General features: G+C 51.9%; 1 protein-coding gene across 1 annotated transcript in view; it reads right to left on the reverse strand.

The window, feature by feature from the left end:
• The window catches only part of GYG2 (glycogenin 2), a 31,985-nt gene extending 24,775 nt beyond the window's left edge, over positions 1–7,210 (reverse strand). The window contains exons 1-3 of the mRNA XM_088028586.1: positions 7,014–7,210; positions 3,449–3,462; positions 3,241–3,382 (exon numbers count right to left, since the gene is read on the reverse strand). Of these exons, the coding sequence (XP_087884712.1) occupies positions 3,241–3,382; positions 3,449–3,462; positions 7,014–7,210 (353 nt within the window). The remainder of the gene's footprint in view (positions 1–3,240; positions 3,383–3,448; positions 3,463–7,013) is intronic.
• Positions 7,211–15,681: the final 8,471 nt, after the last annotated feature.

Below are 15,681 nucleotides of genomic sequence, written 5' to 3' on the forward strand. Positions count from 1 at the left end.
TCGTTTATTAAATAAATACATCAGACAGAGGAGGTGAGTGGGGGATGGGTTAAGTAGGTGATGGGGATGAAGGGGGGGCATTTGTTGTGATGAGCACCAAGGGACGCATGGAAGTGTTGAATCACTATATTGTGTACCTGAAACTAATATTATGCTGTATGTTAGCTAACTGGAAGTTTAAAACATATATAAATTATATATACATATAAATAATATACTTATTTTGTATGTAAATATAAACATATGTAAATTATATATATAAATATATTAAAAATATATCTCAGATAACATGGGTCCCTTTTCAATGTGCATAGTTTCATAAATGTATTCACAATGGTTATTTACCCTCAATACTAGGTTTTTACTCGCCTCCTCACCCTTCCAGAAAGGGCTTTCTCATTAAGTTGTGCTTTTCGATATCACATTCAGCCAGCAGATAATTTTTTTTTTCTCTTTTTAGTAGCAAAGCCCCGAACCACCTGTGTGCTTGAGAATCACTTCCGACCACGTTGTCAATGACCGATAAATTTGGCCAAATGGCGTCTTGGACAAACCCAGAAATCATCGCTGCAACTTTAAAAAGTCATCAATACGTAGACATCTACGTTTGGGGGCTTTATTTGCTTTTCTCACGTTTGGTGATACCCACAATTTCCTGGTGTTTCTTCACTTTGGGAAATTTTCTTCAAATACAATCTTGTTTCCAAGCTGGTTTCATTTGCTCTCAGCTTTGGAGCAGGCCCACCTCTGTTTTAAAGCTTCCTACTCTATAAACTTATGCTCAGGTGCCCGGAAGCATCTGACATTTTCCATATAACAATGACTCTCACAGTCTGCAGGGCGGATTGCACGGAATGGGGTCTCTAAAAAGTTTAATTTTTCGTAATTGTTATTATTAACTGCTAACATTTCCTCAGCTCACAGCCAGACCCCTTTCAACTCCATCTGTCCTAGCAGCTCTATTTGTATCAACAAATCTCTACTTCCACGAATTTTACTAAAAGCACTCCTCGGATCTTTTCTCAAGTCCTTCCATCCATCCCGTAGTAACTTGTTTCACGAATACGGTCTCTCCCCTGAACTTGAGTATGACGTCCCCACCTTCACTTGGGGAGATGTCTTGCAGGCTTGGTGCTGGTTTAAATTCTTCTGTGTGTCTTCACCTTAACTTAAAAAGTGGGCTTTCCCACCTGATGCTTCGTCAAGGAGTGGGTGGGCTCTCCTCATTCCTTCAGACTACCTAGTCTGGATCAGAACTGGCCTTTCAGATCTCAGCCCCGAGAGCTGGCTGAGCGAACCTGACACCACTCCTTTAATGGTGTAGTGAAGGAGAGAGTGGGAAATCCCTCTGGGAGCCATGTCCTTGCCCCGAGTAATGAAGTCTCTGTGCCTACTACCGCCTGACTGAATTCCAGTGGTCACCCCAGCTCCCACAGCTCCCTTTACTGGTGCCCTCTGCTAACTGGGACAACCCCTTACTGGAGTGGCCATCAGCGTACCAGAGATAAGCCCATGCACACTTTTCCAGGTTTCTGCAAACTCTGGGCCTCCCCGTGTCCTCCGACGCTGCTCACCCAGAGCCTGACTCTCTTCTGCCAACCCCTGCCTCCAGGAAGGCCTCCTCTAACCTCCCACTACCCTTCCAGGCTCACCCCACACATGAACACAATGGCCCTGTCCACGCCACCCACAGCCAAGAAGAAACTGGAAGACCCTCATGCCTACGTGTCTATCACAAAACTCTTCTGCCATTCTTTGCATTTGCCATGGCATACTGCAAACTCCTCCATATCGCAGGCATCCGGACCATGCCTCCAGAAGCCACAGATTCACGAAACTCTGTTCTTACAGCAGCCACCTTCAAGAGAAGTCTCCACGCACACGGCTACACCGAGCTGACATCAGTCACCTGGGAACACCCAGAGGGAAGAAATGGTCTCCCAAGTGAACTAGCACCACTCGTGATATTGTGGAGATAGCACCGCGCGTGTGTCTACAGATGGGAACGTCCCCACGCTCAGGCTGGAATGCACAACCCGCTCTACAGAACCAAGGCGCCAAGGGGCTCAGGCGCCTGCATTTGCGAGGATGCGCATGTGGACCTGCAGGCATCCTTGAGCTCCCCTCTCAAGCCGGGCATGGCAATCTTAAGCCAAGAGCACGCAGCTCCCGGACTCTGGGAGTCACGTGCATTCAGATCACTGCAGGGGCACCCGGCTGTTTCCAGGAGACATATCATGGACCCATCGTGGCAGCAACCTGCCCCCACTTCCTTGTCCCTGCCTATGCCATGCTTCCCTCTATGGACCCTGTGTCTGCTGAGTGTGACCTCACTGGCTACAAAAAGGGAGTGCTGCTTATCTTGAGTTGGCGCTGCCCCCGCCCCACGGTCTCCCCTCTGCTCCCTCAGACCCTCAAATCCACCCCCGCGGACCACTGACCTTTGGACAGCTCACAGTCTCTCGTCATGAGGAGTAGACGGTGGACTGGAGCATGGAGTGGGGCAGGCTGAGATCCCCGCTCTGCTACGCCTGCCCGAGGAGCCTTGGTAAATGGCAGCAAGCCTGGCACCAACAGCAGCCAACCCAAGAGGAATCACGTGATTCACACGAGTGAGCTCGTGTCGGAAGCTCGTAGCGGAGCCAGCCACGCGGCCCCACTCACGTGGCCATCAGGTGTCCCATGAGTTCCAGCTCTCAGGGGCCACGCATCTGCTCCGCCTGGCGGCCCTGCTCTTTGACGCTCATCTGTCACCGATCCCACGCTCGGCCGGCCCCCACGTCCCACCTGCTTGTTACATCTCTAAGCCCTAGTGAACACCCTGTATCCAGCCTTTGTTTTCCGGAGCCATCGAGAGAAACTCGGAGTAACCCTTTGCCCCTAGACATGCACTCACCACCACAACAGAAGAGCCAGGCTCACGGCACGGCCCCTTGGAGGTACCCCGAGCCCATCTTCCCTGGGAAACATCCTACATGGGGATGGAGACGCACCAGGATGTAAAAATCTATGCTGCACGTTGCAGGATTTTGCAGAACCACATGCGACTTGCTACAACCTCCAATCTTGAACCTCTCACTCCCTCTACCGAGACTCACTTCCTTTAATAGCGAATCGAGCGTACCACCGTCAGATGCCCCCCGAGTCAGCGGGAGCTCCAGATGCACCGACGGTTCCCAGGACCTCCGCAAACACAAGACGCAGGAATCAGCCAGGCACGGGAACACCTTCCCGACTTACCTGAGCAGGCTGGACACCTGCGGGGTGATAAGCACCACCAGCTTCCTGGTCGCACGCTGGTTCCTCAGTGACTGTCCCAGAACCAGCGCACCCTGGCAGTAGATGTCGTTGGTGGCCAGCGTCACGAACGCCTGGTCAGATACTGCGGGTGTGGACAAAGACAGCAGAGTCACGTTCCTGGTGGGTCTCAGGAGGTGGAGGGGCTGGCGGTCACCCCTCTCTCTGAAGCCTCACCAACTGAACCGACCAACTGCTCCAGAGTTTACAGATGTTCACTAAGAACACTTCATTTCCTTCCTTCCTTCCTTCCTTCCTTCCCCCTTTCCTTCTTTCCTTCCTTCCTTCCTCTCTCTCTTTCTTTCTTTGTAATCTCTCTGCCCAACATGAGGCTCGAACTCATGACTCCGAGATCAAGAGTCACGTGCTGAGCCACCCAGGCACCCCCTACATCTTTTCCTTTGAACACACACAAACACACGCAGACAAGAGTGTAAGGAGCCTACACGTAATGCCGTGTTCTGCTCTGCATTCGAGTCTAAAAAAACTCATCTCAAATACCTGAATCTGAGAAACAAACACATCAAAACATGTAAGCAACTGCCCAGTTGTCTGAGCTAGGATGCAGATGTCTGCCCAACTCAAAACAGAACAAAACAACAAAACAAAACAAAACTATGCCCAGTTTCAGTGTCTCACTAGGTGGGGAAGAAATGCTGACAGGGGAGATCCAACGGACGGCAATTTCCAGTCTAAGTGCATCCTCGCCGTGCTGGTAGCTTTTATGGGGACTTCCAACCAACTTAATTCCTGCTCCCCCAGGAGCTCGTTGCCGGGAGAGAGACAACAGTTTAAAGAAAAATCCTGTGCAGGCTCCCGTGCTGTCTGCAGAAATTAAAATTCGCAGCACGCAACGTGGGGCAAGAACACACAGACGTCACTTCTCAAAGAGCCGAGCGCCCTCCCCTCCGCGGGCCGGCGGCTCCCAAAGCAGGGCCCGAAGGACTGGCATTCACGCTAAATAGAACGTGATGAGCACAAGCTTCTGAGGCCTGGTTCCCGGGGGGGGGGGGGGGGGACCGCCTCCTTGACCTTTTACATTCCATGGGGGTAAATTCCAAAACGTGCCTGTTACAACAGGCTCCTGCCACACCCCCCCGCGACGGGATGGTTGTCCCGACAAGAGGAAGGTGCAGCTGCGTTCGCCTGACGGAAGGTACAGGATGGAATATAATACAAACAGCAAAGTCACCCAAATTGGTAACTGCATACACTGGTTTTGCTGCATTTTTATAAGCACATAAATGTAACTGCTTTAACCAGTGGGTATTACGAGCTGAAATATGTCCCCCCTGCCCCCCGGCCAACGTCGCAGGAAGTCCTCACTCCCAGGACCTCAGAATGCGGATGTATTTGGAGATGGGGTCTTGGAAGACGGGATTCAGGTAAAATATTGGGGTGGGCCCTGATCCCCTAAGACGGGGATCCTCACAGGAAGAGAAGATGAGGGCACAGACACAGACAGAGGCATGGCCACGTGAGGACACGGGGAGAACACAGAGTTTACACGCCCAGGAGAGACACCTCGGGAGGAACCAGCCTCGGCTCCGCCGGGATCTCAGACTCCCACCCTCTAGGGCTGGGAGGAATAAATATATGTTCTTTAAGGCAGCCCATCGGTGGGATTTGTCTGGCACCCTAATAAATTGGGGCATTAAACTTAGGAAGTAGACCAGGTAATCTCCGGGCGTGCTGTGGGGTCGTCCTGTTGATAGGACCACGAATGCCTCCAACCTAAGCAAGGGCGGAGTCTTTCCCCCATACCCACCCTGGGGGAAAGAAGCAGAGCAATCAGCTGGTGACCCTGTCAGGTTTAATTTTATATGCAACTGCCCTTTCCAGGCTGAGAAACTCATCTTTTTCTACGAAGCTACATTTCCACCATTGTAACTGGCTATACATTTCATATGTAAACAATTTAAATTGGATCCTCCTCAAAGAAAAAGAAAGTTCGCAACACAGCTTAGTTGGATATTCCTAAAAAGAGCCTCAAATTCCTTCTAAATGGAAGTTAACACAAAGACACGAAAAATATCCAACTAGATTATTCCTACTGCTTTTATCCTCTCAATGATCACTAAGGAAACTGTTACCCAATTGGCGGGGTCTGTTTTGACTCAGCATGGTTGATAAATATGGGTCTCCTTCCCCGGAGAGTTATCAAACCAGACACCAGAAGAACAATTAGATTTCCAACCGTCTCATGTTTCAGACCTACTTGGTTGGAACACATCAGCTGCTTCCACATGAGAAACGAGTCGCGGGTGAGGCAGGGGGAAGCCGGGAGGTCCTGGGAGCAGGGCTGCTCCACGGTCCGTGGAGGGGAGCACCTTACCTGGGAGGGCTTTGGGGACCCCAAGCGACGCACTGAGGACAAGCTATTTGTCCAGAAGCTTCCTGATTCGCGGGATGGATGGAGATAGTGCTGGGTCTAGAGAGAGGGTAGACTCCGCCCTTGCTTAGGATGGAGGGATTCGTGGTCCTATCAACAGGATGACACCACAGCACCCCCGGAGAGCAACCCCCTCTCTCCAGCGACCCCAACAAGCAAACCCACGCTCTGCGAGAAAGACGCACACGTCCGAAGGCTGGCCACCAGGGCCCCGTGCACCATGTTGCAAGATCACTCGCGGACAAGAGCCCGTCAGAGGTGCAAAGGCAGACCAGTGGATTTTAAGGTATAACAAGGACGAAAACTCATTAACGGGTCTTCAGAGGCCACACTGCCTTGCTTTTAAGAAGCTACCGATGACCAAGTCTCGCTGTATCAAGGAATGTCCATGACCATCCAAGGACACTGCTATTAGAGTCAGTGGCTAGCTTCCTCCCTGGCCCCTCCTCTTTTACTCAAAGGTGGTTTTTGTTCCCCCGAAAACATGCCGAATACCCACTTCGGGTCTTCGAGCACATTCCAGGGCTGATGGAGATGCATCCGAAGGTTGCTCATTGAATACTGGCATTATATGGGCCCTAGCGGCTTTGGGGGCAGAGTGGTTTTTACTGTGGAGAGCTGCACACCGCCCCCTGGAACAGAGAAACCGTTCTGCTTCTCCTCCGAGACAGAGTCCTGCAGCGGGAACCACAGGAAACCCCGCCTGAACCATTTTCCTTTCCGAGGCCAGGCAGGAGAAAAACAGCATGGAAGCTCCTCTGTGATTTTACCAAATTGCTCCTCCAAATACAAAGTAACCTGTTGTTTAAAAAAAAAAAAAATGCGCTCATGGATGATCAGGTCTGGTCTCGTGCAAGATGGGGTGTCTTCATGATAAAAACAGGACAGGCATCTCTCTTATGGGTTAAGGGCACAGTCCCATTGTCTAATTTCTTTCAGCCCTCTGAACTGCCCACATCTGATGTGTACAAACCCCCCTGAAGGGCGGGTGTGTAAGACTGAGTCTGAGCCCTGGGGGCCAGGTCTTGCCCTAAACCCCAGCCATGTGGCCACCCCAAGCCCACTGCCCCGCCGGGGGATTACTGCAGTCTTTATTGGAATAAAGGAGTACGCCCGGTGGTCTGAACTTGGGAACCCCCAAAGGCACTGTGTTCCTAAAGTTTTAGGGGCACGGACTTCCTATCTGTCTACCAGTGGGTGAGAACTGCCCAAGAAAGTAGCGCATCTAAACTCCTAGGGCTGCCTTTTACAGAAGGGAAATTCAGGAATCTCGAGGCCCCATGATCAGGCTATATATGGACCCCTCCCAGCGGGTGAGACTCACCCCATCTCCCTCTGCAACCCGGCAGCGCCAGGCTCTGCAAACGCAGGGATAGGCTGGGGAGGCGTTGGGGAGGCCAGGGGCTTGGGGGTGATTGTGTCGGCAAAGGGGGGGGGGTTCTCCCCAGAGCAGATCGATCTCACAGGTCCCAGAAGGAGCAGGGAGGCTGGGCCGAAAGCGTTCGCGGTCTTACCCGGCATGGTTTGGGCACAGTAGTGCCGACGTGCGCCTGGGTTCTCTTGGGCGTGGTGGGTGGACTCTGCCGCCGGGAGCAGGGCCTAGCAGAGGCTTCGTCTCCAAGGGACCCTCGCAGATTTCCAGGCCTGCAGGCGACAGCTCGGCATTCCAGACACCCCATAGTAGCTGCAGCCCCAGCCCAGCGCCCCCTTACCCGGCCCCGCGTCACCTGGGCCCCGCTGAACCGAAGCCACCTCCACGACTCCCATGCCCTGCCCCTCATCCTCCGCGCTCCTGGGCAGCCTCTGTCCTCCAGCCAGGCTCCCCTCGACCCCCCCGGCCTCGCCCCGGAGTCACCTGCGATCCCTCTGCGCCCCGCTTATACTCCCCGTTCTGGGACACCCTCAGCCCCTTGGCCAGCCGGGTGTCAGAAGCGTCCCCAGTGCGCCAGGCACTTCTTCCTGGCTCCAGTGGGTCCTGTACTCCCGCCCGGCGCCCCCACGACTCCTCGGCCGCTCCCCAGTCACCTGCGGCCCGGCTGCGCCCCGCCCCTCCTCCGCGCTCCTGGAGGCCCCGGCCCCACCCCGGGCTCGCGCCCCCGTCACCTCCTTTCTCGCGAAGACCCCACTGCGCGCCCCACGCTGCACACCTCGTCCCTCGGCTCTCTGGCAGCCCTGCGGCACCCCCCCCCCCCCCGCTCCGGTTCCCGGCACGCCCAAGCGGCCTCCACGCCCCCGCACCTCCTGCGCGCTCCCGCAGCCCCGGCCCTCCCCACACCCGCCGCCCCGCGCCTCCCTAGCGCTCCCGCACAGCCGGCGCCCCCCCGCACCTCCGGGGCGCTCAGGCAGCCCCCGCGCCACACTCCGCAGATCCCTCCCCAGCCCCCCGCAACCCCTCGCCCCCCACACCTCCTGCGCGCTCCGGTGGTTTCTGGCCCCGCCGGCGCTGGGAGGGCCTCGCGGCCCGCGCCCCGCGATTGGCCGCTCGTCGGAAGCCCGGCCCCACCCCCGCTCGGCCTCCGGGCGCGGGTCCCCCACCACAGAGCTGCGGCCCCAGCCCGCCGTGCCGGCGCGCCGCCTGCCGCCTGTCTCAGTGCCCGGGGAGAGAGCCGCAGAGGGGCCTGGGCCGCCCTTCGTTCCCGCGCCCCGCCCCTGCCCCCCGCGGCCCCCTCCCCGCGGAATCCGGGAGCCCGTGGTTTCTAGTTTGGACATTTAACCTTCACCCAGCCCGCTCCAGAGTAAATGTTTGCAGTGGCCTGGCGGCCTGGGCCCAAGGCCAGCCGGCTGCCCTGGAGAGGCCACGCTTGGAAACCTCCCCGGCGGGACAGAGGCACACGCGATCTTACTGAATTCGGGGGTGGGCGAAGGAAGGAGTCGAGCATGGGCGCACGCATGGACGCCAGAGAGGATCACAAGATAAATGGAGACTTGGCGCCTCAGCGGTTGAATCCATGCACGCATGGGCGGATGCACCAGGGAGTGTGTGCGTGAGTGAGGGCGCGCGTGCGCATGCAGGAGTGGGGCTGTGCAGGCCCGCAGGGAGCGGGTGGGTGCCGTCCACGCTCTCCGGGCTTGGATGTGTGAGTGACGGGCCGCATGCATGAATGCAAGATTGTACCCACGAGCGAAGGCATGAGTGAGGATATGCGCGCACCGGTGCGTGAGTGAGTACGGACAGGAATAACTGAATGCATGCGTGCGTGAATGAAGGAGGGGATCTAGGAATGAGTGAATGAGTGCGCTCAAGGCATGAATGAGTGAGTTCATGTATGCGTAATTGGATGAGTGCGTGAGGGTCCATATCCAAGAAAGAGTAGTGTGCGCAGGAGTGAATGACTGAATCAAATGTATGCACAAGGGAATGAGTGAGTGCAAGTATTCATGAATGAGTGAATGTGTGCACGAGTGAACGAATTAAATGTATGAACAAGGGGATGAGTGAATGCGTGCATCCTTGAATGGATGCAGGTGCGCACAAGTGAAATTTAGGAAGTAGTTCAAGTCAACCGTCCAGAACTGGGCAGGACAGGGAGGCATGTGGCTCGTGTGTGGACCCAGGAGCCCCCGGGTTGAACCCTCCCACTATTGCATGAGTATAGTTGAATGTACAGAGAAAGGGGGAGCACAGGGGCAGCAGGTACCCAGGGATGCGGCCCTGGAGAGCTGAACATGTTGGACACACACCTTGAAGGCTCATGAGAAGAATGTGGGGTAGGAGTTGGTGTTGGGACAGGAGACATGTGAGCCATGGAGACTCACAGAGGGAGAGAAGCGTCTGCCAGGTGGGCCAGGAAGTCGTGGGGGAGGGGACAACTCTTGGCTGGGGCCCCAGGAGAGAGCACAAGGACCAGTGATCAGAAACACCAGGCAACTCTTTCCAGAACTCTTCATTGTCTGTGGCCCTCCTTGGTCCAGCAGGTTGTCATCGTCCTGCCGGCTGAGGGGGTCCAGGGGACGTACGTCTGCAGGGGGGAGCTGACGTGCTGTTGCTCAGGAATGGAACAGCAGGGCTTCCTGCCCTGTCAAGTCACCTGGGGTGGGGGAGGAGGAGAGAGGAGTCCCAGAGGGGGGTCACCCAGCCACCTGCCCCACAGGTTCACCCCACGTCGTGTCTACACCATCAGTGCACAGACCAACGTGGTTTAAAAAGATGAACAAGGTCTTTGTGCTATTATGAAAACTGCTCCTCCCAACCCCGCACTGACATCGGGGTGTCAGGGAACCCCCAGCTAGGATTCCACATCCCACACTGTGGGAACCGGCACAACTGAGGCTCCAGAAATGAGAGAAAAGGGTCCAACAGGACATCGCCCATGCTAACCTTCATTAGCGATCCGACGGATATTGCCCAACGATATAATTATTATCCGGCTATTATTATTACTGTTATTCCAGCATCTCGGCTTCCCCAGAGCAGGGCTTTGCTGGATCTCATCTGGTTCCCCAGTGGGTCAAGTCACCCACTTGCAACCCCATGGGGAACAGGGGCTTGGCATGCTCCAAAGGCACCCGGGCAGAAATATCTGGGAAGAGCCCCCTCTGGGGTCAGTACCCCGTGTTCTATCCCCAGCCCGCCAGCCTGGAAGGGGAGAAGTGTTCACATGAAGCTGGACAGGCGGGGGAAGGGGCAGGTCTCACGTGAGTCCCGCTCAGCCCCCGAAAGCCCCCTCGCTTCCAGGGGAAGGCGGAGGTTCCCTGGCCTCTGTGCTGGTCCTGCGGTTGTCTCTAATATTTGCCAAGTGTCCCCACACATCCGTGTCACAGCTCATTCTGTTTGGTCTCATTCTGGCCTCAAGTGAGCAAACTGTGGAGTGCTGTGTGCAAGGGCCCTCCTCTGAGGAATGGGTCCTGGGACAGACCTCCAACAATCAGAGATCTATTTCCGAATGTCCCAGACAGCTCCTGCCTCCTTTACTACATGGGGCAGTGAGGTTCCCAAATTGTCCCCTTTCCGTGGGTAAGAAGTTACCCAGCAGCAGGATTTCGACCTGGCACTAGTAACATGTGGGGCGGGTCACTGTCTGGGGTGGGGCATCCCGTGCACTGTAGGGTGTGGAGCACTGTCCCTGGTCTCTACCTACCACATGCCAGGAGCATGCTCTTCCCTCCCTCAGTGTGACAACCAGAAACAACTCCAGACCTTGCCAATGGTCTCCTGAGGGGCAGAATCACCCCTGGGGTGCTAGCTACTGTGATGGATGGATGGATGATAGATGATGGATGGATAGATAGATAGATAGATAGATAGATTGATTGATAGATGATAGATAGTTATGATGGGTGGGTGGATGGATGGGTGGGTGGATGGATGGATGGATGGATAGAGTCTCTTGTGCTAAAGCAGAGTTTCTTGGCATCAGCAGGACTGACATCTGGGGCTGGACCATTCTTTGAGCTGGGACGCCCTGTGCACTGTGAGATCTCGAGCAGCATCCCTGGGCTCGACCCACCAGCTGCCAGGAGCACTCCCACACCCAGCTGTAACAACTGAAAATGTTTCCAGACATTGCCCCTCACTGAGAAACTCTGTCCTGTAGCAAGAGAGACTTCTGAGTGCAGAAGCCAGCTTGGGGCTGAGCCAAGCAGAACCCTCTGCCAGGCCCTGAGAAAAGATGTGGGGGTGTTCTCCCTCCCCAGGCCACCCCCACAGCTTCCTCGACATATGTCTCAGCAGTCTCTGTGTGGAACGATGGAGACGAAAATGCAGTGGGCACCATCGGGGGTGTGCATGCTCGATGGGAGTGTCTGGTGGCTGGTCAGCTGTGCAGAGGGCAGCCTCCCGCCTCTCCAACTGCCGTGGGACAGGCACATCTCTCTCCAAGTGGAACACAAGCCTCTGGCTCCGATGCACATGCACATCATGGGCATCTGGGCAAATTACCAGGAGCAAAAGTCAGGTCACGCCAGCTCCCTGCTGGGGTTTCACTTCTCAAGGGCTTCAGTCCTTGCTGGGGTGGGGCGCCCTGCTCATGGTAGGGTCCAGAGTGCATCCCTGGTCTCTACCTCCTCCCCAACCATTCTGTATCCTGTCAACCCCATAAGCGCTCCAAAAGGTGGAGTTGGAATGCCTGCCGGTGTTCTAACAGCTCTCAGCAGAACAGGAAACAACACCAGGTGCATGAGGGGGTTGAAAGAAATAACCATCGCCCCCTCCCCAGCCCCTGAGCCTCCCACCCACTCGCCAGCCCTGGGTCAGCCCTGAGCAGACAGCATTAGCAGCTCCCTGGGGAAACTGTGAGGGATGCACATCCTCCAGCAACCCCGAGCCCCTGGAATCAGAAAACTCAGCCTGGGGGCCAATGGGGGCCTCATGATCCATGCTCAAACCACAAGCTCTGCTGTGGTTCCTGGAGGAGGTGGGGATGGGGCAGGAGGAGGTGGGGATGGGGCAGGAGGAGGTGGGGATGGGGCAGGAGACGGTGGGGAAGGATGCGCAACAGCCCGAGGGAATGGAGAGGGGGAGGGAACCACAGAGATGTTCAAAACAGAAGGTTTAGGATGTCCCAGCAGCGGCCTTGTGTCCCAACACCACACGTCCATCGTGACTCCACCCCTGCCCCACACACCCGCCTGCCTCGTGGGACCCTTGCTCCTCCGAATTTGTGCTCAGAAAGCAGGGCAGATGGCAGTAAGACGCAGGCGAGCCTCCCCGGTCCCCGGCCACAGGCTTTGTGCATTTTTAAACCCAGAGCAGGCATCCTGCCCTGGGCGTCGCTGGGCTCCTGTGCATGGTGGGTCTCCAGGAAGCCGTGCAGAGGGGACACGTGGCGACCTCCACCGTGGGCGCATTGGGTGGAAGGTGGGCTCTCCTCTGGGCTCCTGGGAAAAGGTGTTTGCTAACTGTAGAAGTGAGCCTGCCTCCTCCCCGAAGGAGACCCGGGGAAAAAATGCGACTTTTCGTTCATTCACCAGAAACAGCATTATTAGAGAGGTATACAACCTTACTTTTTTTTTTTAATAATAATAATAACCATGTGTTGGGATAGATTTCAAAACCAGAAACTACAAAAAAAGACACCAACCGATTTGATTGTGCAACACGCTTTTGTGTGTGTGTGTGTGATCAAGGCTTTAGGAATTAACCTGAAAGACAAGCAAGAGAATGAGACAATATTTGCCATATATATATATATATATACAGGATATCACGATTGCAATTATTTATCCATATTTTACCCACTTGTAAAGACACGTGATGTATAAAGAACTACAGTTGCAAACCGCTTGATACAACAAATAAGCGAAGCGTTTATAGCACAGGATACTGGTTTACTTTCAACCCCTACTTTGCCCTGACTCAGCATCATAAATGGAAAAAAGATCTGCCTGAAGTTTAAGATAAACCGGTGGAGGGACACCTAGCTGGCTCAGTCCGGAGAGCTTGCGACTCTTGATCACAGGGTTGTGAGTTCGAGTCCCAAGTTGGGTGTGGAGATTACTTAAAACTAACTAGATAAATAAGATAAACCCGCGGACCTTTGACTTGGTAGCATTACAGTAACTTGGATTGACAGAGCTGGGATTCTCCCCCAGGTTTCACGCATCCTCATCTGCTCAATTTGGGTGAGGGGTGCTGTGGGCCATTGTGGGTCAATCAGGACTGAGAAGTTGGCTGGTAGCTTCTGGAAGGAAATCTCTATCCTTAAAAGAAGAAAGTGAAAGGATGTGGCCTTAAATAGGGCCCTGGATATTAATGGATGAGGCTGTGATGACTGGAGCTACAGCAGGATCTTCGGCCATGAGTAAAACTGGCTAATGCCTTGCAACAGGGGAGGTCACAAAACAGAGAATGGTATTATTGATCTCTCAAATCACTCCACCCCAGAGGCTGAAACCTCAGTAGGTCTTCTTAGGTGATAGATTCTTTATGGTTTTCCCCATTTTGAGATGGGCTGTGACTTCAACGGCCAGATTCATACAACCTAGCAGAAGTTCTCAAACGTTCCGGCCACACGATTCCTCGAGACTCTTAAAAACGATCGAGGAACCCAAGACATTTGTTTACGTGGGTTAATGACATCCCTGTTTTCCGTATTAGAAATAGTAACGGAAAGACTTTAGATGTTTGTTTACTTAATACTTTGAAGGTCATCACAAGAAGCCCATTACGCTTTACACAAATCACACATTTTTAGTGGAAAAATAAATATGTCTTCCCAAACAATAACTGGGGGAGGGGAAGGGTGGCTTCATTTTGCACATTTGCAAATCTCTTCAATACCTGGCTTCCTAGAAGAGGGCTGCTTTCTCATATCTGCTTACACATGGCTTCGTTTTCAAGACACCATTTAGTCCGAAATTATCTGGCCTCATTCAGACATGCGGTTGGAAAAGAGGAACTCTGGTCGTGGCATATTAACCCCACACGGTGTGCGGTGGGTTCTGTAAGACTCCATACCTTCCCCTTCTCCCCTGCTCCTGTTCGTTACATCTTTACAACAATGCCCACTGTCATGTGCACTTGTGTAAAGTCTAATTTATTTTAAAAGTTTACTTTTCGCACAGTTTCCTAATGAAATAGAACACATATATGCATGCTACTGCTGTTACTATCATGTATGTACTGGCGTTCATATATTATATGTATCCTGTATATGTAGATCTGTCTATATTATATATAATATCATGTAATATAATAACAATATACTATATTATGGAATATGTTATGTTCCTCTATATTATATATCCTGTATATTATATTAATTTATTATTAAATGATATGTTGATACTTATTTATATATTTATATATAAATGTATAATTTATTTTACAGATATTATATACATAAGTATATATAATTATTTTATCATCTATTATATAAATAATATATGTAAATATATAAACATATATAAGATAAACTTATCTATATAAATATATAGATAATATAAATTTAGAAATATATATAATTCATATAATTATACAAATTATACATAAACATATATAAATTATACATATAATCTGTAAATAAAATATATATACAAATATATATGTAAAACTATATAAACATATAAAATTTATATATTTTTATAAATTTTTATTTATAAATATATATAAATATATAAACATTTTTCTCAATTTTATTTATAAATATATTTATATAAATATATAAACATATTTTTATAAATTTTTATCTATAAATATATTCATATAAGTATATAAACATCTTTTTATAAATTTTATTTATAAATATATAAACATCAATTTTTATCTATAAATATATTTATATAAACATATAAGCATATTTGTATATTTACATATGTTGTTTATAAATTATATATTTATTTAGCATATATTATTAAATGATATATATTTATAATACATATGTAATTATATATATACGAAATATATGTCTTTTTTTCCTTTACCCAAACGCCTTAAAATCACAAGACAACACAGCACGTATCATCAGCTAACCTGCCTTGTGTCCGTTTGAGATTCTGCACCCCAACCCTTGCCCTCAGCCCCAAAGTCTCGTGTGCCGGGGAGCTATAAGCCAGGCATGAAATGCGTGGCCCCGCACCACCCCACAGCCCTTCCACCCACAACCAAGCTCCGCACTCTTTCACGAGTCTGCGAGGGCACGGCGTAATACACAACCCTCTGAGCACCCTGGGTACAGAAGCATTTCATGTCTCAAAAGGCAATTACCACCTGCACCCAGATGCCTCACAGAGCTGCCGAATCTCTCACTTTGCAGTCCTCAGGGAAGCCGTCCACACCATGCTTTGCACCAGTGACGCCGGGGAGACGGGCAAGGTGTCACATTTGCACGGTGCTCTTGGCAGGTGTGTTTCGGGCACATCCCGAGACATAGAGAGAACCTGCACACAGCAGGTCTTCGGCACAGGCTGATGCACCTCACAGGCAGCAAGGCACCTGCATGCAAGGACCATCCCCATCACAATTCCTAAAGAAAAGTCCTTCACGGTGTCAGGAAGAGAAAATTCTTCCTCTACCTTCTACGGTCTTCCAGCCGCGTTAGGAATTAAATCGACAG

This window comes from Eumetopias jubatus, unplaced genomic scaffold (genome assembly GCF_037043125.1).
Source record: "Eumetopias jubatus isolate StellerSeaLion01/CBP00866 unplaced genomic scaffold, mEumJub1_p1.0 scaffold_11, whole genome shotgun sequence".
Lineage (NCBI taxonomy): Eukaryota > Metazoa > Chordata > Mammalia > Carnivora > Otariidae > Eumetopias > Eumetopias jubatus.